Source organism: Lissotriton vulgaris, chromosome 9 (assembly GCF_964263255.1).
Source record: "Lissotriton vulgaris chromosome 9, aLisVul1.2, whole genome shotgun sequence".
Taxonomy (NCBI): domain Eukaryota; kingdom Metazoa; phylum Chordata; class Amphibia; order Caudata; family Salamandridae; genus Lissotriton; species Lissotriton vulgaris.
Window position 1 is genome coordinate 1145166428 of NC_141697.1, and position 24640 is coordinate 1145191067.

Genomic DNA, 24640 nt, shown 5'->3' on the forward strand with positions numbered 1-24640 from the left:
CGAGCAAGCCCGATAAGAATGTGTTTGAGATCAGGGAAACAGGAGAAAGGGTACGAACCGTAGCTGCAAATAATTAGCTTAAACCTTCTGAAATGTGTCGAAAGTAGCAGAACGCGCAGAGCCCGGAGTGCATGGACCTTCATGTGACTTAAGAACTCCGCACATTATCTCCGCCACACACAGCTAGGTCATAAGGTTCGATAGTTCGATACTAGACAGAAAATGAACAGAGATAAGTGAAAAGGGGTGGAGACAATAAAGCCTACAAATACAGTTCAAGTTAACAAAATAGGTTTTGTAGCCAATCGCTCTTCAGTTAATAGAACTTGCTGGGTCGTGGCTTTAAGGCACGTTCCAGTTACTGTGCTAAGTATTTACAGGAGGATAGCACAGACTCAACCAGTATTCGCTGACAGAAGAGGGATACATAAATTGGGATGGTATGACGAGTTGCTTATTTTCAAAACCCCACTTCGCAAGCACCAGGTTGCGGTGGACAATTTCTCTGGGCATGCCACACTCAATAGCTGGACTTGCCTTTAAAAGGTTAGGCAAAGGTGACTGGAAGTATGTTGTGTGGAGTGAAAAGAGGGACCTAGCTGTTAAAGAGGTTGTCACTGCTGTAAAAGTTAAGAGACTAACCCTATTTCTGACATTATGATTCCCACGGAAAATGCAAGCCTGGGATTAGCTTCATGTGATATGACCAGACAAAAAAGTCCTACTAAGTAATGTGGAACTATTTCACAACCTTTTAAAGTCCTTAATTACGTTTTTTTTTAAAAAACGATTTGGTAAAAATGCTACAAAAACCGACTTTTAAAATTAACTACATCCAAAAAAATCCATGCAAGTTGCAAAACGGAAAATAAAAACGAGTGAACTACAGAAGTACACCAAACTGAAAATGGAGAATATATCACCTGGGTTATATCGTTCCACAGAACCGAAAGTCTGATCTTCAGAGATGTCAAGAATGTTTTGCTTATGGCTCGCCCCTTTCTGTAATGGCACAGACAAGCCAATAAACAATGGACCAGACTGACGCCCAGAACAATTACCAATGGCTGAGAGGAACTCAAACGTTCCTTCCATCGCTTTCTGGGCTATCTTCATAGCAGTCAAGGCCCTTCCATCCAGATAAGTCCATCAGCTTATAATCATTAACCATGAGGGGAATAAATAACGCCAGCATTAAAATACAAATATCCCCGAACTGGGGAAAAATTAAGGCTTTTACACAATCTATACTACTATTATAAAGAGAGAACACAAACCTTTTGGCAAGGTAAACTCGGGAATCACAGCGCCAATCCACACACCCAATACATTGTTGTAATCCTCAGGGTGTGCAGATGGACATAGGCAATAGAAAAAAAAAAAACCGTAAGTTTAAAAATATAACTAAAAAAAAAAAGTAGTGCCCTGAAAGTAGAGCCGGCCGCGACGCTGACGGCCACGACGTAGCGCTGGCTGCAACGTATGTGATGACGAGGAGGAGCGGCGGTGAAGTGAGGAGCTCGGGGAGGAGCGGCGGCTCAGGTAAGGCTCTGGGACACGGGACGGGAGGGAGCCGGTGCGGGAGGTTGGCCCGGAACAACTGCGGTAAGGCTCAGGGTCTGGGGGCAGCATTTCAGGGACACGGGACGGGAGGGAGCCGGTGCGGGAGGTTGGCCCGGAACAACTGCGGTAAGGCTCAGGGTCTGGGGGCAGTATTTCAGGCTTGGGTGCACTCCCGTCCCGGACCCCGCCCGCCACGACATTGTCCGGGACACAGACAATGTTGTGGCGGGCGGGGGCCGGGGCGGGAGTGCACACAAGCCTGAAATGCTGCCCCCAGCCCCCTTCTGCCCCAGGCAACGCTGGGGCGGGCTCCTAGCATATATATATACTAATATAATAAAGAGAGAGCCCAAACCTTTGAGGCGGGTAATCCCAGGAACCACAGCACCAATCACAACACCCAATACAGCGTTGAAAATGGCAGTTGCAGCAGAAGGACAAAGGCTATGCAGACGCCCACCATATACATATAAAAGGTAAATGTTCCGTGCCAGCAAAGTAGTCCCTTGTGGGCGTGTCTGCGTTGTGCTGTGGGCGTGTGCTGGGGGCGTGACAAACGCTGGGGGCGTGTGGTACGTTCCGTCCTTCATGCCATGTCTCATATTAGGTGCTAATACCACCCTCCTCCCTTTAAATACCCCTGCACCCCATAATCATAACCCACCCTTACTCCTTAAAATACCCCAACACCCTTAAACACTAACCCATCTTAACCCTATAAATATACCCTGTACCCCAAAACCCAAACCGATCCCTAAACCCTAAAAATACCCCTGTACCCCAAAACCCAAACCTAGCCCTGAACCCTATAAATACCCCTGTACCTCAAAACTGAAACCTACCCCTGAACCCTTAAAATACCCCTGTACCCCAAAACCCACACCTAGCCCTGAACCCTAAAAATACCACTGTACCCCAAAACCCAAACCTACCCCTGAACCCTAAAATACCCCTGTACCACAAAACCCAAACCTAGCCCTGAACCCTTAAAATACCCCTGTACCCAAAACCCAAACCTACCCCTGAACCCTAAAAATACCCCTGTACCCCAAAACCCAAACCTAGCCCTGAACCCTAAAAATACCACTGTACCCCAAAACCCAAACCTACCCCTGAACCCTAAAATACCCCTGTACCACAAAACCCAAACCTAGCCCTGAACCCTTAAAATACCCCTGTACCCCAAAACCCAAACCTACCCCTGAACCCTAAAAATACCCCTGTACCCCAAAACCCAAAATTAGCCCTGAACCCTAAAAATAACCATGTACCCCAAAACCCATACCTATCCCTAAACCCTAAAACTACCCCTGTACCCCATAACCCAAAACTATATCTGAACCCTTAAAATACCCAAACACCCCAAAACATATACCTCAGTACCCCAAAACATATACCCCTATACCCATACTTACCTTACCCAAACATTAAAAAAAACATGCTTTTACCATTCATGCATTTACAACAAATTTCGTTGTAAATGTATGCATGGTAAAAGCATATAAAATGTAATGCCATGCGTTATAATGGCATTGCGGAGTCATGGTACTTTCGTAATGAAAGTATGCGGGGTGATGGTATGCGGAAAGAAAGTTGCGGAATAATCGGTGTTTACCCTCCCCCGGTAAGTACATTGGTGGCACGGCGGCCCACATCTCCAGCAACATACTCATATTTTTTAAATCACCACCCATTTGAAAAATGCACAGGTCTCTCTCATTGATGGCCAGCACCGACATACACTTTTAGACACACCTCCCGCCGCAAGTTCTAGAATTGCGAACTTTAGAGTTGGGGAGCTACGATCGAATCTCGGCATCAGCTCAACATCCTGTGATTCCAGGCAAATCGCTTTGTCTCCCCGTGCCTACCACAAATGAATGTGTTCTTCTGTAATGTAAATGGTGCTTGTGCCATGTTGTCGAGTTCGCGCTATATAATATTGCAAGGAAAAAAGTAGGGAAAATCGAGTTCACACACTACTGAACGCGCACTCTTAAGTGCATCAGCAGTGCACTGTGAATCGGAGCGTTTCATAGGCCTGTCACAGATAAGAAATGCTATCAAAACGAAATCCCACAAAACAATATACTACTGGCCGGCAGCAATTCATACCCGGACAACGTCGGGACGGGCTGCTAGTATATATATATATATATATATATAATATATATATATATATATATATATATATATATATATCTATACTACTATTATAAAGAGAGAACCCAAACCTTTGAGCCAGGTAATCTCAAAAAGTACTGCACCAATCACTACACCCAATACACCATTGTAAAGGGGAGCTGCAGCAGATGGACATAGGCAATACATCTGGACACCATATACATTACAAAGGGGAAACGACCTTAGTGGTAAAGTAGTCCCTTGGGGGCGTTGGCCTTGTCGATGGGCATGTGAAAGTAGCGTGGGCGTGTCAAATGAAACTTCGTGGGCGTTAACGTCGTCAGAGGGGCCGAGGCTGACATCAAGTAAGGGGCGCAGCTTGAAAATAAATACATGGCTGCCGAACACTCACACTATTTGCGGCGCTAAGTAATACAAAAGTACGCTCATTTGTGACCTTCAGCGTTCCTTCGCATATGGGGGCACGCTTACAGAAAGGGGCGCGGCTTTCACAACCGCCCTATCACGCCACATAACTCATAACACTCAGTACTTGCGACGATAAATAAAAGAAAGCTTTCGCCGTTTGTCAAGCTCGCACGTTGTCAGAGGGGGCTCACCTAAAACAAAAGAGGCGCGGCTTTATCACGCAAGGAAGGCACTCGCCGGAACATTGACGGTAATTTACTCATAAGAGTCACACAAATTACTTTTCCACATTCAGTAATCCTAAAATAACTTCAGTGACTCAGCGTTCACTCGCCGCCATCAGCGTTAGCACTGTAACACAAACAGTACTTGTGGCACGAAGGAAAACAAAGCTTTCATCAATTCGGAAACGCGCACATTCTCACTGGGGGATGCACTCTTAACAAGGCAAGCCGCTTAACATTAACTCTGTGGTGGGCCCCGCCATTCTCTAAGGTGCCTGACCTACAAAGAAGCCGGTCTATGAGGGGGCTGACATACAACCATAAAAAGGTCAGGGGCCACACTTTAAGAAGCGCACACCCGGACAACTTCGGGACGGGCTGCTATATATATAAGAATAACATGTTTGGTTACTGATTTGTGCTCAAAACTCAACCAGCACCATGTATTTTCTTCATTATGGACTTTGAAACATGATGAACACAATCGACAAGGAGAGTGTAAGAATTGTAGGCGCTGTGGGATTTTCCCCAGCACCTGCTCTGCTCCAAAAAAAGCACTATGTTTGTAGCTTTCAGACTGCAATACGGTGCTCTTGCTGCCTTTGGAGATTGTGCCCTCAGCAAGCTGCTTTATCGGTATGAAAGTCATGATTATCAAGGTCAACACAAGCGCAATAGTAAATACCTGAATGACCCTGTAGACACCGATACTTCCAAAGTTTGAGTGCAGTGCTGATTCCCAGGTGCTTCAAGCTGCCAAAGGATTCAGAGAGGGTTAGTTTATGCGCAGTTGGTCCTGTATCTGGTGAAGCTTCAAAGGCTAATGAACTTTACATCCTACGTATGGCAGTCTGGGAAATCTGATTGGAACCAACATTCTGATATGGAGGAGGTGAAATTTTATCATAACTCTCCAAAACATAAAGGAGTGGAGTCCATATTAATTCAAGTGTGACAGACTTACACCCAGAAAACAAACTCTGTCCCTATGCCACCAACAAAACTAAACATGCTTTAATCGGGGTTTTAAATGCATTGTAATATCCACAAAACAGAGGTGGTGGTGAAACTGCCAAGAAATATGCACACTATCCTATAAAAATCGATGGGGCATATTATCAAGTAAGGGTGTTACATTATCGCAGCTTTTATCGGCAGGAAACTTCCGATAAAGCGGCGAAAATGGGCTTGATAATATGCTCGATGAATTCCAATCGAAGCCCATGTTAGATGTCTTCACATCTAAGATGGGCTTCGATTGGAATTCATAGAGCATAATATCAAGCCCATTATTGCCGCTTTATCGGCAGTTTCCTGGCGATAATGTAACGCCCTTACTTGATAATATGCCCCTATATGTACTCATCATTTTGCTTCACAAAACATGTAGATTACGTGCGACAGATTATATGTGTCATAGAACATACGGCCATCATATCATCCCAAATGTAAATCCAGTATTTGTAAAGCGTGAACAATTACCCGAAGGCATCAAGGCGCTGGGGGCCATCTGGAAGATTATACAAGCTATTGCCCAGAGTCACATGGTCCTGGCTGACCTGCTGGGTGGCTGACCTCCAGGGTGGGTCCTGGGTGATCAAACCGTGAGCCCTGTGTTTCGGAGTCAGCCTCCCTGGCCGCTGTGCCAAACCTCTTCCATCCCAGAGATGGCTATATCTATATCTGGTAGATTAGGTGGGAAAGGCTGCTTGCTGGCTAATATACCCAGCTGTATTAGTGGGCCAGGACTACTGCGTTTTTCCCTCTAACCAAATAAAAAACCAGTAAGCATTAGTAAATGCATTAGGTTTCTCCTATGTGATTAAAATAAGCTGTTTGTGCAGGCAAAACCTAAAAACATAGACATCCGACTTGATATCTGTGTTGACTTCCAGTACTCGAGCATTACCTCTACGTCCCTCGTCCTCGACCCAGTCATAACACATGAGGTATTCCACCCGACAGGAAACAAAACAGGAAACGCTTTTTCAGACTCCACCCACCCTCCTGTCAGGTGCTATATTACACCTCACCACCAGAAGCAAATCCTGTTTTGTTTCCTGTCGGTCGGAATGCTGATGGGTTACGCTGGAGTGAGTGCTGGGCACTTACCTGCATCAGGAGTCCTGTGGTGTCTTCCTTGGCGGGGCCTTGGGGGAGCTCATGGACCGACGTGGGACCTTTTAAAAAGCCGGGCTGCTGGGCTTCCTGGGCTTTCCTCCGGTCGGGGACCCTGGGTTGCGGGGCTTCTCGGGTCCCCGTGGATCTCCTGTCTTCGTAGCGTGCTGGTCAGAGCCTCCGCTTTGGATCCGGGCTGTTCGCTGCTGGGAGGGGCAGTCGACTGCCTGCGCGTCCCTCACTTGCCTATGTTTGTGGGAGGGACGCGCTTCTTCCGCTTCTCTGCTGCCGGCCCCTGTGGGCGGGGCCGGGTTGGCGGGGTTTCGGTTTGCCGGTGTCCGGGTGCATCGGCCGGGTGTGGAGCCCGTGTGGGGAAGCGGGACGCTTCCGGTGGCACCTTCATTTGCTCCGTCTGGCATGGTCGGGAGCCCGGGTGGGCTCCGGGGTCCCCTGCCGTTCGCCTGAGTGCCGGGATGGCGCGTCCTGATGACGTCATCGGAGCGCTTCAGCTGGAGTGCCGTTTCTGCGTTCCTCATTGGTCTTTGCTGGGAGGATGCTTCTGCCCCTCCGTTTGAATTTCGAAGTGGATGCAGCTGCGGGGGTGAGTGTTTCAGTCCCTATATATTGTCCTGGAGTTCAGTTTGGAGTGTGACGCCTTGGTGTTGCTGTGTGTGGAACGTTTTGCTGTATTTCCTGCTTTTGCTGTCGTTACTTGTCATGGGGAAGCACCACAGGAAGAGGAAACATGTCTCTCCTGCTCGGTACTCTTCCTCCTCCTCGTCCTCCTCCGACTGTGAGGATTCTGCGCCTGCTGGTCGGCGTGCTGGTCAGAGGGGCGCGGGACGCCTGAAGCGCCTGCTGTTGGAGACTCTGTCCAGTCTCAAGACTTCCAAGAAGGGTGCTGGGGGTCGCTCTGGGGAGGCTGCACCCCTGTATTCGGACATTTCTTCCGCTGCTTCCTCTGATGAGTCTACCTTGGGGGCGTTGGATCTACAGGGCAAGTACATCTCGAGGGAGTTGATGCCTGATCTGCTTTGCCATGTGCGGGAGAATATGGGGTTCCCGGTGGAGCCTGTGCCCAGTACCTCCCAGGATACTGTGTTGCCGCAGTTTCGGAAGCCTGCATCCTCTTCTATGCCTGTACACCCGTTTGTCATGGATGTCCTCCTTAGGGAATGGAAGGACCCGGACCATATTTCTGTGCCCAGGTTCATGTCTAAACTGTATCCTTTGCAGGATCTGGAGGTTGCCCTGCCTGATTCGGTGCAGGTGGATTCGGTGGTTGCTTCACTGGTTGGTCGTCCCTCCATGGCTGAGGATAATATCCTGCAGGATGGTGTTGACAAGAAAATTGACTCTGCTCTTAAGAAGTCCTATGCTGGCTCTCACCTGGCTCTGCGGTCGGGAGTCTATGGGGCTTATGTGGCGCAGTCCTTGCTGGCTGACTTCAAGTCTTTGTTTTCTGCTATGCAGGAGGGGATCAGCTGTCCTGATTTGCTGGAGTCGATGGAGCGTCAATCGGAGTTCCTCTCGGACATCGCTTTTGACTCTGTCAGGGCTTCTGCATTGTCTTGTGGTTCCTCGGTGGCTGCCCGTCGGAACTTGCTGCTGAGAGGATGGAAGACTGATGCTGCGCAGCGTTCTATGGCCTTGAGGTTGCCATTCTCTGGTACTCAGCTTTTTGGGGACGCCCTGGAGACCAAGCTGCATAAAGTCTTCAAGGAGAGGAAGCATTCATTGTCGTTCCGTCAGCCTGCTTCTCAGAGCCAGGCATCCCGCGGCGGGATGCCTGGCTTTCACCTTGGGGATGCCCTGTAGGGGCTATCTCACAGGGAAAAGCCAGGACGGGTTCCCAATGCAAAAGCGCCGGGACACCCCGTTAGGGGTAGCCGTGCGCTATATAAGTACCGCAAACTTTAACTTTAAGGGGTCGTCCTTCTCGAATGCCAGGTCCTTTCGCCAGCCTTCCAGGTTCCAGCAGTCCTCGTTTAAGGGCCAGCGGGGGGCTCGCAGGTCCTTTCCTCGGAGGTTCCAGAAGAAGCCTCAGCCGGAGGGGGGGTCGGGGGCGGCTCGCTCCTGACTATTCCGTTCCAGTGCCCGCTCTCGCTGGGGGTCAGTCCGCGGTTGGTGGGAGACTGCGGCTGTTTCTCCAAGCTTGGCTGGTGACGACATCGGACCGGTGGGTGCTGGATGTTCTTTCTCGGGGCTACCGGATGGAGTTCCTGTCCCCTCCTACTCCCTCGGGGTTGGTGGTGACCCCTGTACCTGCAGACCCTGCTCGCCGGAGGGCGTTGCTGGAGGGGGTTGGGTCCCTGTTCGACAAGAAGGCGATTGTCCCGGTTCCGTCCCTGGAGCGGGGACTGGGGAATTATTCTATTGTCTTTGTGGTTCCGAAGATCACGGGAGGGTTCCGTGTTGTCATCAATCTTCGGGCCTTGAACTTGTTTGTTCAGAAGATTCCCTTCAAAATGGAGACGCTGCAGAAGGTGATCCCCCTGATCCAGGAGGGTTGGGTGTTCACGTCGCTGGATCTCCAGGATGCTTACCTGCATGTCCCGATGGCGTTGGAGGATCAGAAGTTCCTTCGCTTCTGCCTGGATGGTCGTCATTGGCAGTTCTGCGTCCTTCCTTTCGGTCTCCGGTCCGCCCCCAGGGTGTTCACCAAGGTGGCTGCTCCCTTGGTGGCCCATCTCCATCTACTGGGGGTGTCCGTGTTTCCTTACTTGGACGATTGGCTGCTCCAAGCTCCATCTTCGGAGGTCATGTCTGTACACCTTTCGTTGACCATGCGTACGCTCGAGGCCCATGGCTTCCTGGTCAATCTGCCAAAAAGTCACCTGGACCCGTCTACTCGGCGGACCTTCATTGGGGCTGTGTTCGACTCTGTGATGGGCAAGGTTTTTCTCCCGGAGTCCCGGCTTCTGCGTCTACAATCCTTGCTGAGGACGTTGCTTTCCAGGAGGTCTGCTCCTCTCCTACAGTGGTTGGTGGTCCAGGGTCATATGTCTGCCACTGTGTTCACGGTGCCCTGGGCCAGGGTCCATCTTCGGCCGCTGCTGTGGCATGTTCAGCGTTGGGTGCCCTTTCCTGTCCTGGACTTCTCGATTCCTGTTCCGGTGACCCCAGGATTGGTGTCTGCTCTCCAATGGTGGCTGGATCCCTCCAATCTGTCGAGGGGCATGTGGTTCCATCCTCCGCCCCCTTTGGTTTTGACGACGGATGCCAGCGCCTCCGGTTGGGGGGCGACTCTGGGTCCTTGGGCGATCCAGGCGCGTTGGCTTCCTTCGGAGTCGCACCGGTCTTCGAATTGGAGGGAACTGTCGGCGGTGGAGAGGGCCCTTCGCCTGTTCAAGGATCGTCTTCTGGGTTGCAACGTGTTGGTGAGGTCGGACAACACGGTGACTGTGGCCTACATCAACCACCAGGGCAGTACCCGCTGCCTTTCCCTGAACTTGGTGGCCTGTGCCATTGCGAGTTGGGCCGAGTGTCATCTGGTGGCCCTGTCTGCGCAACACATCAAGGGTGTGGACAACGTGGTGGCGGACTCCTTGAGTCGGAGGTTCCCGTCCTCTATCACCATGTGCCTGTCCCCTCGGATTTTCAGGTCCCTGTGCCTGAGGTTCGGGACTCCGGGGCTGGATCTCTTTGCCTCGCTGAAGGACGCCCTGCTTCCCCTGTTCTGCTCCAGGACTCCGGAGGAGGGGGCTTGGGGAGTGGATGCCTTGACTGTCCTCTGGCCTCCTTGGTTACTCTATGCCTTCCCCCCCTTTCCTCTGATCCCTGCTTTCTTGTTGAAGGTTCAGCGGGTGGGGGCTCAGGTGGTGGCTGTTCTGCCTTATTGGCCTCGCCGCTCTTGGTTCCCGCTTCTGCTGCGGCTGGCGGTGGGCCCTCCCTGGATCCTGCCCCGCTACCCGTCTCCTCTGAGTTGCCAGTCGGCCTCGCTGTTGGTACCTCTCACCTTGGCGGTCTGGAGGTTGAACGGCTGTCTCTTGGGGTCCGGGGTTTGCCCGATCACCTCATCACAGTGATGCAGGCTTCCCGTAGGAAGTCCACGCTTTCCTCATATTCTAAACACTGGGTTTCCTTCTCTTCTTGGTGTGCTTCCATGGGCCTGTCCCCTGCCTCTTGTGCGGTGTCCTCTGTTCTTCAGTTTTTTCTGGATGGGTTTCACAAACACTTTGCTTTGTCCACTTTGAAGGGTCAGTGGGCTGCTATCCGGGCATTTCGGGATCCTGATTCTTTTTTGCCTTCGGATGGCTTGTTGGTTTCCCGTTTGTTTCGGAGCTTTTCTCTTTCTGCTCCTGTGGTACGTTCCCCGGTTCCTCCCTGGGATCTTTCGTTGGTTTTGGGTGCCTTACAGTCGCCCCCTTTTGAGCCTCTGGAGTCTGTGGACTTGAAGTTCATGTCCTTCAAGGTGGCCTTTTTGGTCGCTGTTACGTCGGCTCGGAGGTTGGGCGAGCTTACAGCTTTGCGCTGTTCTCCCCCCTTCTTGAGGTTTCTGGACGACGCGGTGGTCCTTGCTTTGGACCCCGGGTTTCTACCTAAGATTCGTTCCAAGTTTCATTCCTCCCAGGAATTGATTCTTCCTTCTCTCTGTCCTTCTCCCTCTTCGCCCTCTGACGTCTTGCTCCATTCTTTGGATGTCAGACGGGCTTTGTCTATTTATGTTGCTCGTTCTGCTGCCTTTCGGTCCTCTGACTCCCTCTTTGTTACCTTTGGTCTGGCTGGTAGGGGTAAAGCTGCCTCTCGGCTTACTTTGGGTCGTTGGATCAAGGAGGTGATTTCCTTGGCTTACCAGGGCTCTGGTTTGCCCTGCCCTTCTGGTGTTCAGGCTAGATCTACCAGGGGTGTGTCTGCCTCTTGGGCGGCTTTCCATGGGGTCCCCCTGGATGAAATCTGTCGGGCGGGGACCTGGGCGTCCGAGTCCACTTTTGTGCGACATTATCGCCTGAATTGTGCTCTTTCGGGCCGCCTGAATTTTGGCTCTGGGGTGCTGCGTGCGGTGGGGGTTCCTCCACTTGTTTGATTTGGTTTCTTAATAAACTATGTCTTGCTGCACGCTTTTGTGTCTGTTCTTGTTTCTGGTTGTGGTGTGCCAAAGGCCGTTGGGGTTGCTTTGGTATGCCTCATGTGTTATGACTGGGTCGAGGACGAGGGACGTAGAGGTAATGCCTGGATTACTTGAGGTAATCCCCATTACTCTTAGTCCTACTCGTCCTCGACCCAGTCATACAACCCGCCCGCCCTCCCTTGCCGGGCCTTTGGTGCTTGGTACTTCAGGATTTGCTTCTGGTGGTGAGGTGTAATATAGCACCTGACAGGAGGGTGGGTGGAGTCTGAAAAAGCGTTTCCTGTTTTGTTTCCTGTCGGGTGGAATACCTCATGTGTTATGACTGGGTCGAGGACGAGTAGGACTAAGAGTAATGGGGATTACCTCAAGTAATCCAGGCAACACAGAACCTGAAGGGAAAATGTATGCAAGAGCAATTTTTATATTCAATTAAAAAAATAACCAGTACATAGCAGTGTTGTCCAGTTTTTCCAAAATGGGGACTAGCATGAAGTGGTATTTTCACATGGATTTGTGCAGGCACACTGAAAAACTGCCCAAAACTAAATCATACAATCGGGTTTAAGATCTTTGGCGAAAATAAAATGTAAAGTGAGATCAAATGAATACTCCTCGGTGGTGTCACGATGAAAAGGTCAGAAATGTAACACAGCTGTGTCAATGCGGGAGCCAGGGAAAGCAAACAAACAAAAGTTCGACAAAACAATGAACAGACTGTAATTCGGCAACGGGAAATAATAAGAGCCCCCTTTTAAGATATCTATACTAATATAATAAAGAGAGAGCCCAAACCTTTGAGGCGGGTAATCTCAGGAACCACAGCACCAATCACAACACCCAATACAGCTTTGGAAAGGGCAGTTGCAGCAGAAGGACATATGCTATGCAGACGCCCACCATATACATTTAAAAGGTAAAAGAACTGTGCCAGCAAAGTAGTCCCTTGTGGGCGTGTCTGCGTTGTGCTGTGGTCGTGTGCTGGGGGCGTGACAAACGCTGGGGGCGTGTGGTATATTCCGCCCTTCATGCCATGTCTCATATCGTGTGCTAATCCCACCCTGCTCCCTTTAAATACCCCTGTACCCCATAATCATAACCCACCCGTACTCCTTAAAATACCCCAGCACCCTTAAACACTAACCCATGTTAACCCTATAAATATTCCCTGTACCCCAAAACCCAAACCTATCCCTAAACCCTAAAAATACCCCTGTACCCCAAAACCCAGACCTAGCCCTGAACCCTATAAATACCCCTGTACCTCAAAACCCAAACCTACCCCTCAACCCTAAAAATACCCCTGTACCCCAAAACCCAAACCTAGCCCTGAACCCTAAAAATACCACTGTATCCAAAAACCCAAACCTACCCCTGAACCCTAAAAATACCCCTGTACCCCAAAACCTAAACCTAGCCCTGAACCCTAAAAATACCACCGTACCCCAAAACACAAACCTACCCCTGAACCCTAAATACCCCTGTACCCCAAAACCCAAACCTAGCCCTGAACCCTTAAAATACCCCTGTACCCCAAAACCCAAACCTACCACTGAACCCTAAAAATACCCCTGTACCCCAAAACCCAAACCTAGCCATGAACCCTAAAAATAACCCTGTACCCAAAACCCCAAACCTCCCCCTGAACCCTAAAATACCCCTGTACCCAAAAACCTAAACCTAGGCCTGAACCCTAAAAAAACCCTGTACCCCAAAACCCAAACCTAGCCCTGAACCCTTAAAATACCCCTGTACCCTAAAATCCAAACCTACCCCATAACCCTAAAAATACCCCTATACCCCAAAACCCAAACCTAGCCCTGAACCCTAAAAATACCCATGTACCCCAAAACCCATACCTATCCCTAAACCCTAAAACTACCCCGGTACTACATAACCCAAAACTATATCTGAACCCTTAAAATACCCAAACACCCCAAAACATATACCTCAGTACCCCAAAACATATACCCCTATACCCATACTTACCTTATCCAAACATTAAAAGAAAACATGCTTTTACCAATCATGCATTTACAACAAATTTCGTTGTAAATGTATGCGTGGTAAAAGCATATAAAATGTAATGCCATGCGTTATAATGGCATTGCGGAGTCATGGTACTTTCGTAATGAAAGTATGCGGATTGATGGTATGCGGAAAGAAAGTTGCGGAATAATGGGTGTTTACCTTTCCCCGGTAAGTACATTGGTGGCACGTGGCCCACATCTCTAGCAACATACTCTTATTTTTTCACCACCCATTTAAAAAATGCACAGGTCTCTCTCATTGATGGCCAGCACCGACATACACTTTTAGACACACCTCCCGCCACAAGTTCTAGAATTGCGAACTTTAGAGCTGGGGAACTACGTTCGAATCTCAGCATCAGCTCAACATCCTGTGATTCCAGGCAAACCGCTTTGTCTCCCTGTGCCTGCCACAAATGACTGTGTTCTTCTGTAATGTAAATTGTGCTCATGCCATATTGTCGAGTTCGCACTATATAATATTGCAAGGAAAAATAAAGTAGGGAAACTTGAGTTCACACACTACTAAACCACACTCTTAAGTGCATCAGCACTGCACTGTGAATCGGAGCCTTTCACAGGCCTGTCACAGATAAGAAATGCTATCAAAACCAAATCCTACAAAACAATATACTACTGGCCGGCAGCAATTCATACCCGGACAACGTCGGGACGGGCTGCTAGTTTAATATATAACCATGATAAAAAAACATCTTAAATAAGAAAAACAGCATGTTACTAAAGCATGACTTTGAGCCATCAAAGCAGACACAGTAATACCTTAATACAATCAATTAAAAATCTACACCCAGTAGGATAAGAATTGACCAAGGCCAGCTTAAAAGGGACATCCCTCCATCGAGTAACAATAAAGTGTGCGCATGCTGTGATAACAAATTGCCATTAGGTGCTTTTGCGCTGCTTTATGATAATACTAAGTAAAATGCTGTTTTCCTGACTGGAGAATCTAAGGATATTGAGGGTCTCAATGTTGGTTGTATACTACAGTCACCCCCCTGGTAGTGTAGGTCTACCTAAAAGTTTGAAATACTGAAAACTCCCAAAGTGTACATGTGCTGTGTGCCCACTACCTCCAAGTAAAGCCATTTATCTAACCTCAACTGGGAACACAAGTCAAAGAGTCAGGTGCTAGAATGTTCCAGCTCCTTAGCAGCTAGATTCAAGAATATCATTCTCGGGGTGTGGCTAGCAGCCAGCTAAGATGCCCGCACCCTAACTGGGCTCCGGCGAGCACCCTACGGAAAACCCAAGATATCCGTATAAATAAGCTGTCTACCACATAAATCAGTATAGGCAGGAGGTCCCGATAACTCTGTGACCGTCTAGAAGGAGTTTTAGGACCAGACAACAAAGATTAATAGCACAAAACAAGGGGGACGATCTCATCCGGTGGAGCCGCTACGTCACCCCTATGCCGAGCAGGTATGAGGCTGGACTGGTGAAGAACTGAGTCCCCGGATTGGGAAGTAAGGAGGCACAGGATCTGCTGCCAAGCCTGTGACCGACAGCTCAGTCCTGAATCTACACAGCCCCTGGATCAAGTCACGGAAATAAGATCCTGGTCGGAGGCGCTTGATAGTGGGGCCACGGCATTTGAAGAGGTGAGAGCATGTGCAGTCTGGCCTTACACAGCGATTTGGGCAAGCCACAGCCTCCGTCTGGGCCGTGGGGTGGTAGAGAGACCAGTGGAGATGCGTTGGCCTCTTATCACAGACCGGGGTGGCCTGTGACGCAATGGGGGTAAAGAGCTGATTCTAATCTGCATTGTCTACCACTGCCGCCGGACTGCGTGTGTCGCATGCGGTGGCAGGGAATACACACATACCCTGAGCAAGGCATGCCCACTCCATCACACAAAGGAGACACTGCAATTCATAAGGAGAGCCATAAACCAGTCAAACAGCAAATGCACTGATGCGAAGGGTGTAACAAAATTACCACATAACACTGCAATTCATAAGGACAGCCAAAAACCAGTTAAACAGCAAAATTACTAATAGAAGGGTGTAAAAAAGTACCACATATCCCCAGCAAGCCCCAGGCTGATCTGCAGAGGTGCTGCAAGCATGGGGTGATTTAATTCCATCAGCAGCAAAATGTCAAGCCACAAAGCACCCAAACCAACTCACCAAACTAAGCTTGACAAATTCTCACACCCCAAGATGGATACCCTGGCGGAAGGGGGGCGATGACCAACGTCAAAAACAGGCATCAGAGGAAGGACCCCTTACCTTACAAGATATAATGACAGCAATCCAAGGAGTGCACTCTGTGCTTGAAAGCAAAATGGAAAGGCTCACTTCAGAGGTAACATTAATGCATGCGGAACTTCGTAATCTGGGGGACCGAGTGAGAGCCACCAAAGAATCCATTACCATGCTTCAATCAACTGCTAAATTACTCAAGACAATTGTTAAAAAGCTTCAAGTGACGACGGCTGGAAGACAGGTTGGAAGACTATGAAGGGCGAGTACGTAGAAACAACATTTGCATTTTAGGGGTGCCGGAACAGGCTGAGGGGCCATCCACAAACGTATTTGTTGAAGATCTTTTTACACAACATCTGCAGTCTCACACTTTCTCTAAGTACTTCTCGATGTAACGTTCCTATCGAGTACCAGGAGGCCAGCCATAACCAGGTGTGCACCTCCACCCCATTCTTGCGAGGATCTTCAATTTTAGGGATAGTGATGTAATATTGCTGACCGCCCGCACTGTCCCTCCATTAAAATGCGACAAATCCACAATAACCATCTTCCCGGACTTCACAGTTCAAGTTCAGAGGAAGCAGCGTTCTTTTCTGGAAGTCAAAAAAGCATTCGGCAACAGAAACCGTAAATACGCAAAATTGTTCCTGGACAAGCTCTGGGTAATGGCACAAGGGAAATCTTGGTTTTTCAACTCCCCAGAGGAAGTCTGAGAGTGGTTGGACAGATGGAGGACATCTGGGAACAAATGATCCAACCCCCACCGACTGCAAAGTGATAAGGAGTGGCGACAATCAGGATGTCCACAGAATGGGAGTTTGACAGCGGACGATGATAGATCCAATGTCGTTCAGCCATCCTAAAAGATACAGCTGCAACAGAGTTAATTTAACACACTATGGGCTCAAACTTTGGTACAAAGTGTGAATGGACACTCCAGACTGAAGAAGGACACTTGGGATCTGCAAAGCTTAGTGACTCTGTTAGGGCCTCAATGAAGAGAAGATAACATTTCCTTTTCGACCCATCTCACAGCCCCCGAACTGTTCAGTGTTAACGTGGCAACAAAGTGCTGACAGGGTCAAAGGACCTGAGGGACCTCAATGGCAATGCTGTAACATGGTAAATTTACTGCATGGTTTGGGGATGGGGTGTGGCGGGGGCTGACCGGCGGCAACACACTCCCCAACACTAAGGGCCCGATTCACAGAATGAACTTAAGACTCAATCCTAAACTTACTACTAGTTTGGTATTCACAGAATGCACTTACTACATTTGGCATTCACAGAATTAACGTACCATTATTGGTATTCACAGAAGTTAGGATTTTGTCTTAAGTTTGTCTTAAGACAAACTTAAGACAAACTTAAGACAAAATCCTAATTTCTGTGAATACCAAAAGTAGTAAGTGCATTCTGTGAATACCAAAATAGTAGTACATTTAGGATTGAGTCTTAAATTCATTCTGTGAATGCCAAAAATAGTAGTGGAATTAAGTGAATACCAAAATAGTAGTAAGTTTAGGATTGAGTCTTAAGTTCATTCTGTGAATCAGGCCCTAAGATATGAGGGATGGGGTACACAAGCACTCTGCAGAGTTGGAGGGGTGTGCAGTTATAAGTCCACAGTGCAGGAAGGCAGGGCAGGGGGTGGGGGAACTAGTTTTACCAGTTGGGTCACCAGAGTTTAACCCCTTCCATGCTCATGACAAGGTCAACTCGTCATGGGTTTTACCTGCCCTGTGCTTATGACGAGTTGACCTAGTCATGATTCTATACAATTCAAGTATTTTCAGCGCAGGAGGGGAAAACCCCCTAGCAGTCAAGGTGTTAAAGACACATGAAGTGGGCAATAAAATCACTATTACAAGGTGCATATTTCAAACAATTGAAAGTTACATAACAGGAGGTCTCCCGCAAGGCCTAAAATGCTAAATGTTAAATGGCCTCCCGTCCAGATGCTCCTGGGTCCACCTCAAAGGGTCGACCCAGGCCAATTTTCGTACCTTAGCAGACACACGGAAACATGAGATAAACCCTCCGGTAATTTCAAAATCCTCTTGTGGAATGTCAATGGCCTAGGGGCCAAATTAAAAGAGGGGTGGTATTGCAATACCTGAAACGTTACACACCTGACATAGTATTACTGCATGAAATGCATATACAGGGGACTTCTTACTGTGCACTAAACATGTGGGGTTATAAACTAGAGGCCAATGCGGACGATACCAGGTGATCAAGAGGGGTGGGTGTCCTACTGCGCAAGTCCTTTCCATTCACGATACGGAAAGTCAACCATTATTCTCAGGGGCGTTTTGTTATACTGATGGGGCACTAGGAAGTACGGCTTTTAAACATTATGTCCCTCTATATTCCTCCAAGACTACATACCCCCACACTCGCTGATCTAGGTACATGCATTATCAGCCTGCCGCTGGGGGATTGTAACACAGCCATGAATGGTGATATGGACCGCTAGCCGGCCAGACAGTGTGATACTTCTGGAAGAGCCTTAGCAAAGTTTTTGTCGGCCATGGGACTCGTTGATGTATAGCAGGTACGCAACCCATCATCCCACCAGTATACCTTCTACTCTGGGGATCATGGAAGTTTATCTCGCATAGACTATGTGTTCGGAGTGGCGGAGCAGCTCTCACTGTTCAGGCAGATGCTTCATCTCCCAAAAGGTATCTCTGACCTTTCTCCACTTAGCGCACCCTATGGGAGAATACCCATGTCCAATTGCAACCGGAGGTTGATTAACCCCTGGTTTGTTCAGGTACAAGATATTAGAGAGGGCTTAATGACAGCAACAAAAAATTACTTTGATGAAAATAAGATATCAGTGGAATCAGCCCAAAGTCTATGGGAGGCTTATAAGACAGTAATCAGGGGCCAAGGAATCTCCTTAATATCCGGCCAAAAAAAAGAGAGACATAAATAGTTGACAGCTATAGAGGAGGAAATTCAAAAGCTAGAAAACAGAGTTGTTACAGTCAGGCACCCCAGATAAGCAGCACAGACTACAAATTAAACAACAATATTATAGAGATATTGCAGAGGAGGCAGCCAGAGCACAGAACCGAGCTACCCTGCATCAAATCTATCAGGTGAGAGGCAAAGTCGGCAAGCTGTTGGCGTGGCTAGAGAGAAAGGATAAAGCTTCTAGATGGGTGTTTGAGATCACTCCAGATACAGGTACACCACTAAGAGATAGGCAAGGAATAGCTGATGCTTTTGCGTCATATTATGAGCAACTGTACTCGCCATCAAGACTAACCTCTCAAGCTATCTTCCATGAACTAGTGACTACACTAGAGCTGCTGGCCCTTTAGGTGGCAGAAATGGAGAGTCTAGTATTAGAACTGACCAAAAGGGAAGTAGTGAAAGCAAACAGGGCTTTTAAGGCCGGTAAAGCACTCAGCCAAAAATCGGCTTACCGATCAAATTATACAAAATAAACACATCAACGACTGCCCCATATCTCTTGCAAATATATCAGGAAAATGTAAAAGTTGGGACTGATAACCAGCGGTTGGTACCATTCTAGTAATTTTACAAAATGGGTAAACCGTCCGAAAGCTGTGCGTCTTACAGACCAATATCTCTGCTGAATGCAGAAGTAAGATCTTAGCAAAAATCCTGGCAACACTCTTGGTCCCACTGCTACATGAGTTAGTTCATCCTGACCAGTCAAGATTCATGATAGGCAGAAAACACTGCACTCAACCTCCAAGGTCTTTATGGAGTGTTGGGAAGAGCGAACCATATCGGGAAAGAGGCAATTGTAATGCCTCTTGATGGTAAAATGTCATTTGACACGATAGAATTGCCCTTTTATTCGCTGTTTTAGAGATATTTGGATTTGGGGAAAACGTTTTAGCTTTGATTAGACTTCTATATTCGTAACCCTAGTACAAGTTACGGTCAATGGTGGTAGATACATTTCAAACTACAAAGGGGGCAAGCAGGGATGCCCCCTTTCCCCATTGATATTTGCTTTCATTTTGGAACCATTGGTGGTGTGGATAAGGGGCGACCTGCTTATCAGGGGCCTTAAATGGACTGAAGACTGGGAGGACAGAATCTCACTCTATGCAGATAAAATTCTGCTCTTCTTGGTCAGCCCCTACTCCTCTCTACGTAGGGTGCTGCATATTTTCGATTTATATCAGAAGTACTCAGGGTACACCATAAACTGGGACAAATCATTGCTATACATCCTTTGGGAATCAGGCACTAGGTTACCCAGAACTTGTAAAGTACAAGTGACTGGGGTTTTGATACCTGGGAATTTATGTTACCAAGGAACCGGCGGTCTTCTACAATCGTAATCTAGACCCTCCTTTGCGTCGATTACGGGCGTACGTGCAGCACTGTAGGACTCTGCCCTGGCCGCTGTTTAGTAAAGCCTCCCTATATAAAATGATGGGCTGCCTGCTTTCTCTACATTTTACAAAATACACCATATTTGTTTCCCCCAAAGTACACTTGCGTTGTCGAGGCGGAGGTGCGGACGCTACTTTGGGATAGTGGAGTTCCAAGAATAGCGTTACATAAGCTGGCCAGGGGCTGGTACGATTGAGGGATCGCCTTCCAGGCACTTTCATACTACTACTGGGCAGCACAACTCACAGTAGTAAATAAATGGTTCCATCTAGAACAGACCGAGCCAGCGTACAGAATGGACAGACATAACATGGGGCCGAGGGGTTACCTTAGGGCCATTTAAGGTGGGAGGCAGTAGTCACCAATAAGCATCCTAACCTTGACAACAATTTGAAATAGGGCACACAGCCTCAGCCCCACTAGGGTGGAAGCATAAGATTACCCTGGCCACCCCATTGTGGGAGTCAGTTTGCCTGGGACTCCTGATACAGCAACCTGGCTTTGATAAATGGGACACATTGGGCTCTCAAGGGTGGGAGACTTATGGGAGGGAGGGAAGGTTAGACCCTTAATAGACCTCCAGAGAGTTGTCCCCAAGGGAAACCTTCCATTACCTACAGATATGGCATGCACTACTGCAAGCTGGTCCGGTCGGAGCGGTTCTCCCAGATTCCTCACCCTTGGAAGAAAGGCTCTTGGATGATTACATGAAGGATGGGGCAATATCATTGACCTACCGGAAATTATTCAATAACTCTCCAGATACCTTGGAGAAAGTCCGTGTTAAATGGGTGTAGGATCTTGGGGTGCTTACTGATGAGGAGTGGGAAAAAGAGCTTGCATCCCCCTGAGAGGTAATAGCCAGGTTCCTAAGCGATAAAAATCGCCGCAGCTCGGCGATAAAAATATCGCCGCTAACCCAACATAGCGATTATTATCGCTAGTTGTTGGTAAAAGCCCCATTGCTATTATCAATGTTTATCTCCTAAGCGATAAAAATCGGCCGAAATGCATGAATATCACTGAAAAGTCAGCGATATTCATGCATTACCGAGGTAATGCTCTTAGCCATGTAATCCACCTACCATTGGATAACATGGCTAAGAACTGCTCAGGGGCAGGTGTTAGCTTTTGGAGATATGCTCGCTTAGCGCAAATATCTCCAAAAGTTGGTAATAGGAGATAGCGATGTTAGCGACTGTTTCCAGTCGCTAACATCTTGGCACGCCCACTTTGCATGTCATTAGTGATAAATATCACTGACATGCAAAGCGGGGCCCAAGATGGTCACTATCTCCTACTAGCTGTCACTAACTGGTGTTAGCGACAGCTAGGTAATAGGGAGATAATTTTATCTCCGCTTTCTTGGCTTTTAAAGCCAAAAAAGCGGAGATAAACCCCCTTGATAATATGCCCCACAGTGCTTTATGTGGACCTGCATTTTTATTTTCACCCAACACTGATGTGCCAGCGAATTAACTTTGGCTGCTCTTGTCCTACTGCAGCAGAGAATGGTGCCCTGCGCTGCGGGAATAGACAAGTGCTTCTCAGCATTGCAGGTTGAGTCTGGCTCATCCTCTCCTATGGGGAATGTTGGACGACGAAGTCCCATCCCAGCTGGCCCGCAGAAATGCTTGTGTAAAATATGTGCAAGAAAGCAGCAGAAAAACTACGTACTTTCCAGCACCAAACCTCTTTTGCACAATACATTGGCTTTCCCAAGTTACTAACCCTGCTACCTGCCAAGGTTTTCATTGTGAAGCCCAAACTGTTAACCCCTTTCACCGCCGCGTCGCTGGGGAGGAGGAGGGGGGCCGCGCGGCACTCCCATGCTCGTGACGGAGCGGTTCCGTCACAGCCCGTGACGGAACCGGTCTGTCACCAGCACAGCGCGACCGAGGCTGGTGACGGAGCGGTTCCGTCACCAGCATGGAAGGTGTTAAAATCTGTGTACAGGGTTTTAGGGCAAACAATTATACCTCCTTGAGCCAGTTGCAGGGATAGAGAAAGGTTTTCCTTTCTCCAAACTTCACAGCACATATACAAAGTGGGAAAGTTTAAAAGTAAGTCTAAGTATAGAATTTTGTTCTATGTGAACCCGTCTAGTACAAAAACTATGTTAGATTCACGTGAACACCTTTGCACACTGGTGAAAAGATGTGTGTTCGGTAATAGGAAGCCAACAATTACACTACTGCTTGCCAAAAGAGGAGCAGAGTCATAGCTGACCTGCCATCAAAATTAGTTGAGTCAGTTTGTAAATTACACTCCGACGTCTGCTTCAGTAGTTCAAACTGTTAAATAATTGACATTCATAGTGTATAGAGCATACCTTCCTCTGCAGAATACACAGTTTCCACTGGGCTAAAAGGGCCTTCTCCTTTATTGTTATATACACCAACTTTAACTTCATACGGAGAAAAAGGCAAAATGCTTTCATTTCGGAAGACGTATTTTCCCACATCTGGAGAAGTAACAACAGTCTGTATCCATGTGGTGGTGCCAGCTGGTCGAAAGGCAATAACATATCCAAATCCTTCTCCATTTTGTAGTTCTTCTGAAAGAGGCTAGAATGATAGGTAACAAATGATTGGCTACTGTTATAATAACCTGAAGCCAGCAACAACTGTACAAAACGAGTAGATACATTTCTCTAACATAGTCTAGTTGTGACACCTCTTCTGACTTGCAGTTTAAGCGAAGAAGTATACTCTACCACAAAGGAATTTTCTAGTCAAAGAATTATATGACCTTACTGAAGACAGTTATTTCATAGATTTGTGGGATGTCATTGGTCAATTGCTCCATCTTGAAAAGAGAAGCAATGCTTGTAGATATAATGAATAACTGTGGATTTTAACAAATGTAATTTGTTATAAAAATACATTTAAAGCAGTTTATTATAATTCACTTTCAAAATAGTTATGCTTCGAAATCAGTAGAAAATACAAATAAAGTAATGTTCTTTTAATTAACGCAATCAATAATAAACATATACATACTGCCATAAATGTCTTGTTTATTTTTAACCAACTCAGTGGTAGTCATTTTATCAAGTTCATGGGGATGAAAGACTGAGTAGACCTTCTGGGATGGGAACATGAAATCATGAGATCAGCAACAGAATCCTGTAGTGCAGGGTTTTCCAAAATATGGGTTGCAGCCCTGTGAGCTGAGGTTTGGTGGGTCGCGAAAGTCCAAGCAATAAACAAAGATCCCTTTAAGTTCAGTATTTATCTGTCACATCTGCTGTGGTTCAAAAACAGAGGTGAAATAGCAGGCTATGTCTTTTAACAAGTTGCTGCTTTTTAGACATGGGGATTGGTGTTTACAAACTCCTCTCACTTTCCAGCTAGAGAAAGTAAAGTGAATAATGTAACAATACTGCTTGGTTACAGGTGTTTGAAATGAAAGGCTTTGGGGTGTCATATTTTTGTAACACACACTATAATGAAAATGCCTGTAAATGAACTGTACACATACAGCAGAAAAGCAAATATTTAGCGTATAGTTTGTTATTCTGAAGTGTGATAGAAACAAAGATTTAATAGGATCAAAACAAATCAAGTCACTTTATTTGGTGATAGACAGATTACAATCATTTACAGAAACTGGATTTTCACACATTACCATTTGTGTGCAATATAGTTTTATCAGAAAAACTGACTGTCTGTGAAAAATGAGAGGGCATTTCAGTAGAAATTCTGCTGTTTGTAAATGACATTATGCTACCAAGTGATGCTTTAGTTGCGTTTAATAATGGCCCACCACATGCCCATTAAAGCTAGATGGATCGAAACGGTTTGGATATCTAAAAAATGGTATGTGGTTGTAAAATGTTTGGCAACCACTGCTGTAGTAGATGCCTTAGTCCAATAATACATAAAACCCAGAAAGGTTACTGTAAATGATTACAGAAGAGTAGTGAAGTGTTTTGTAGTTACAGTGAATTAGTGACCAGTTTGTAGTGAGGATATTAGATGTGGGATTCAAACCCATCACCCCCTTGAAGACCTAAAGACTGTAGTGCAATCCCAAACTGGACTCTGGATTACAGTAATGCAACAATCATTGATACCCCCAAAATCTGCCTTATTCCTATGAAATCTGGAGCAACTAGAATCCCCTGTGGGGAGAGCCGCTATGATCACATCACTTCCACACTTAAAAAAACTCAACTAGCTACCAGTCAAATCAAAAAGTATTTTCAAAGTGGCCATCATATCCTACAAAGCTCTCTAGGCTGAACAACCTAACTATCTTGCAAAAAAACTATCAAAAGGTGGCTAAACGAGACGTTAGTAAAGCTCATAAACTCTACTCCTGATTCTGTCCAAATTTAAAAAAGAAAAATCACTCACCTGTTTGCTCTCTAGGAATGCGCCTAGAATTTGAAATGCACTACTATAGAATCTACGTAACACTCAATCATTCGTACACATCAGAAAAAATCTTAAATTACTTCTC

The 24640-nt window shown here is 47.2% G+C and overlaps 1 protein-coding gene across 1 annotated transcript in view; it reads right to left on the reverse strand.

The window, feature by feature from the left end:
- The window catches only part of LOC147692934 (contactin-3-like), an 830755-nt gene that overhangs the window by 43787 nt on the left and 762328 nt on the right, over positions 1 to 24640 (reverse strand). Inside the window, exon 18 of the mRNA XM_086939195.1 lies at positions 22506 to 22740. Within this exon, the coding sequence (XP_086795321.1) occupies positions 22506 to 22740 (235 nt within the window). The remainder of the gene's footprint in view (positions 1 to 22505; positions 22741 to 24640) is intronic.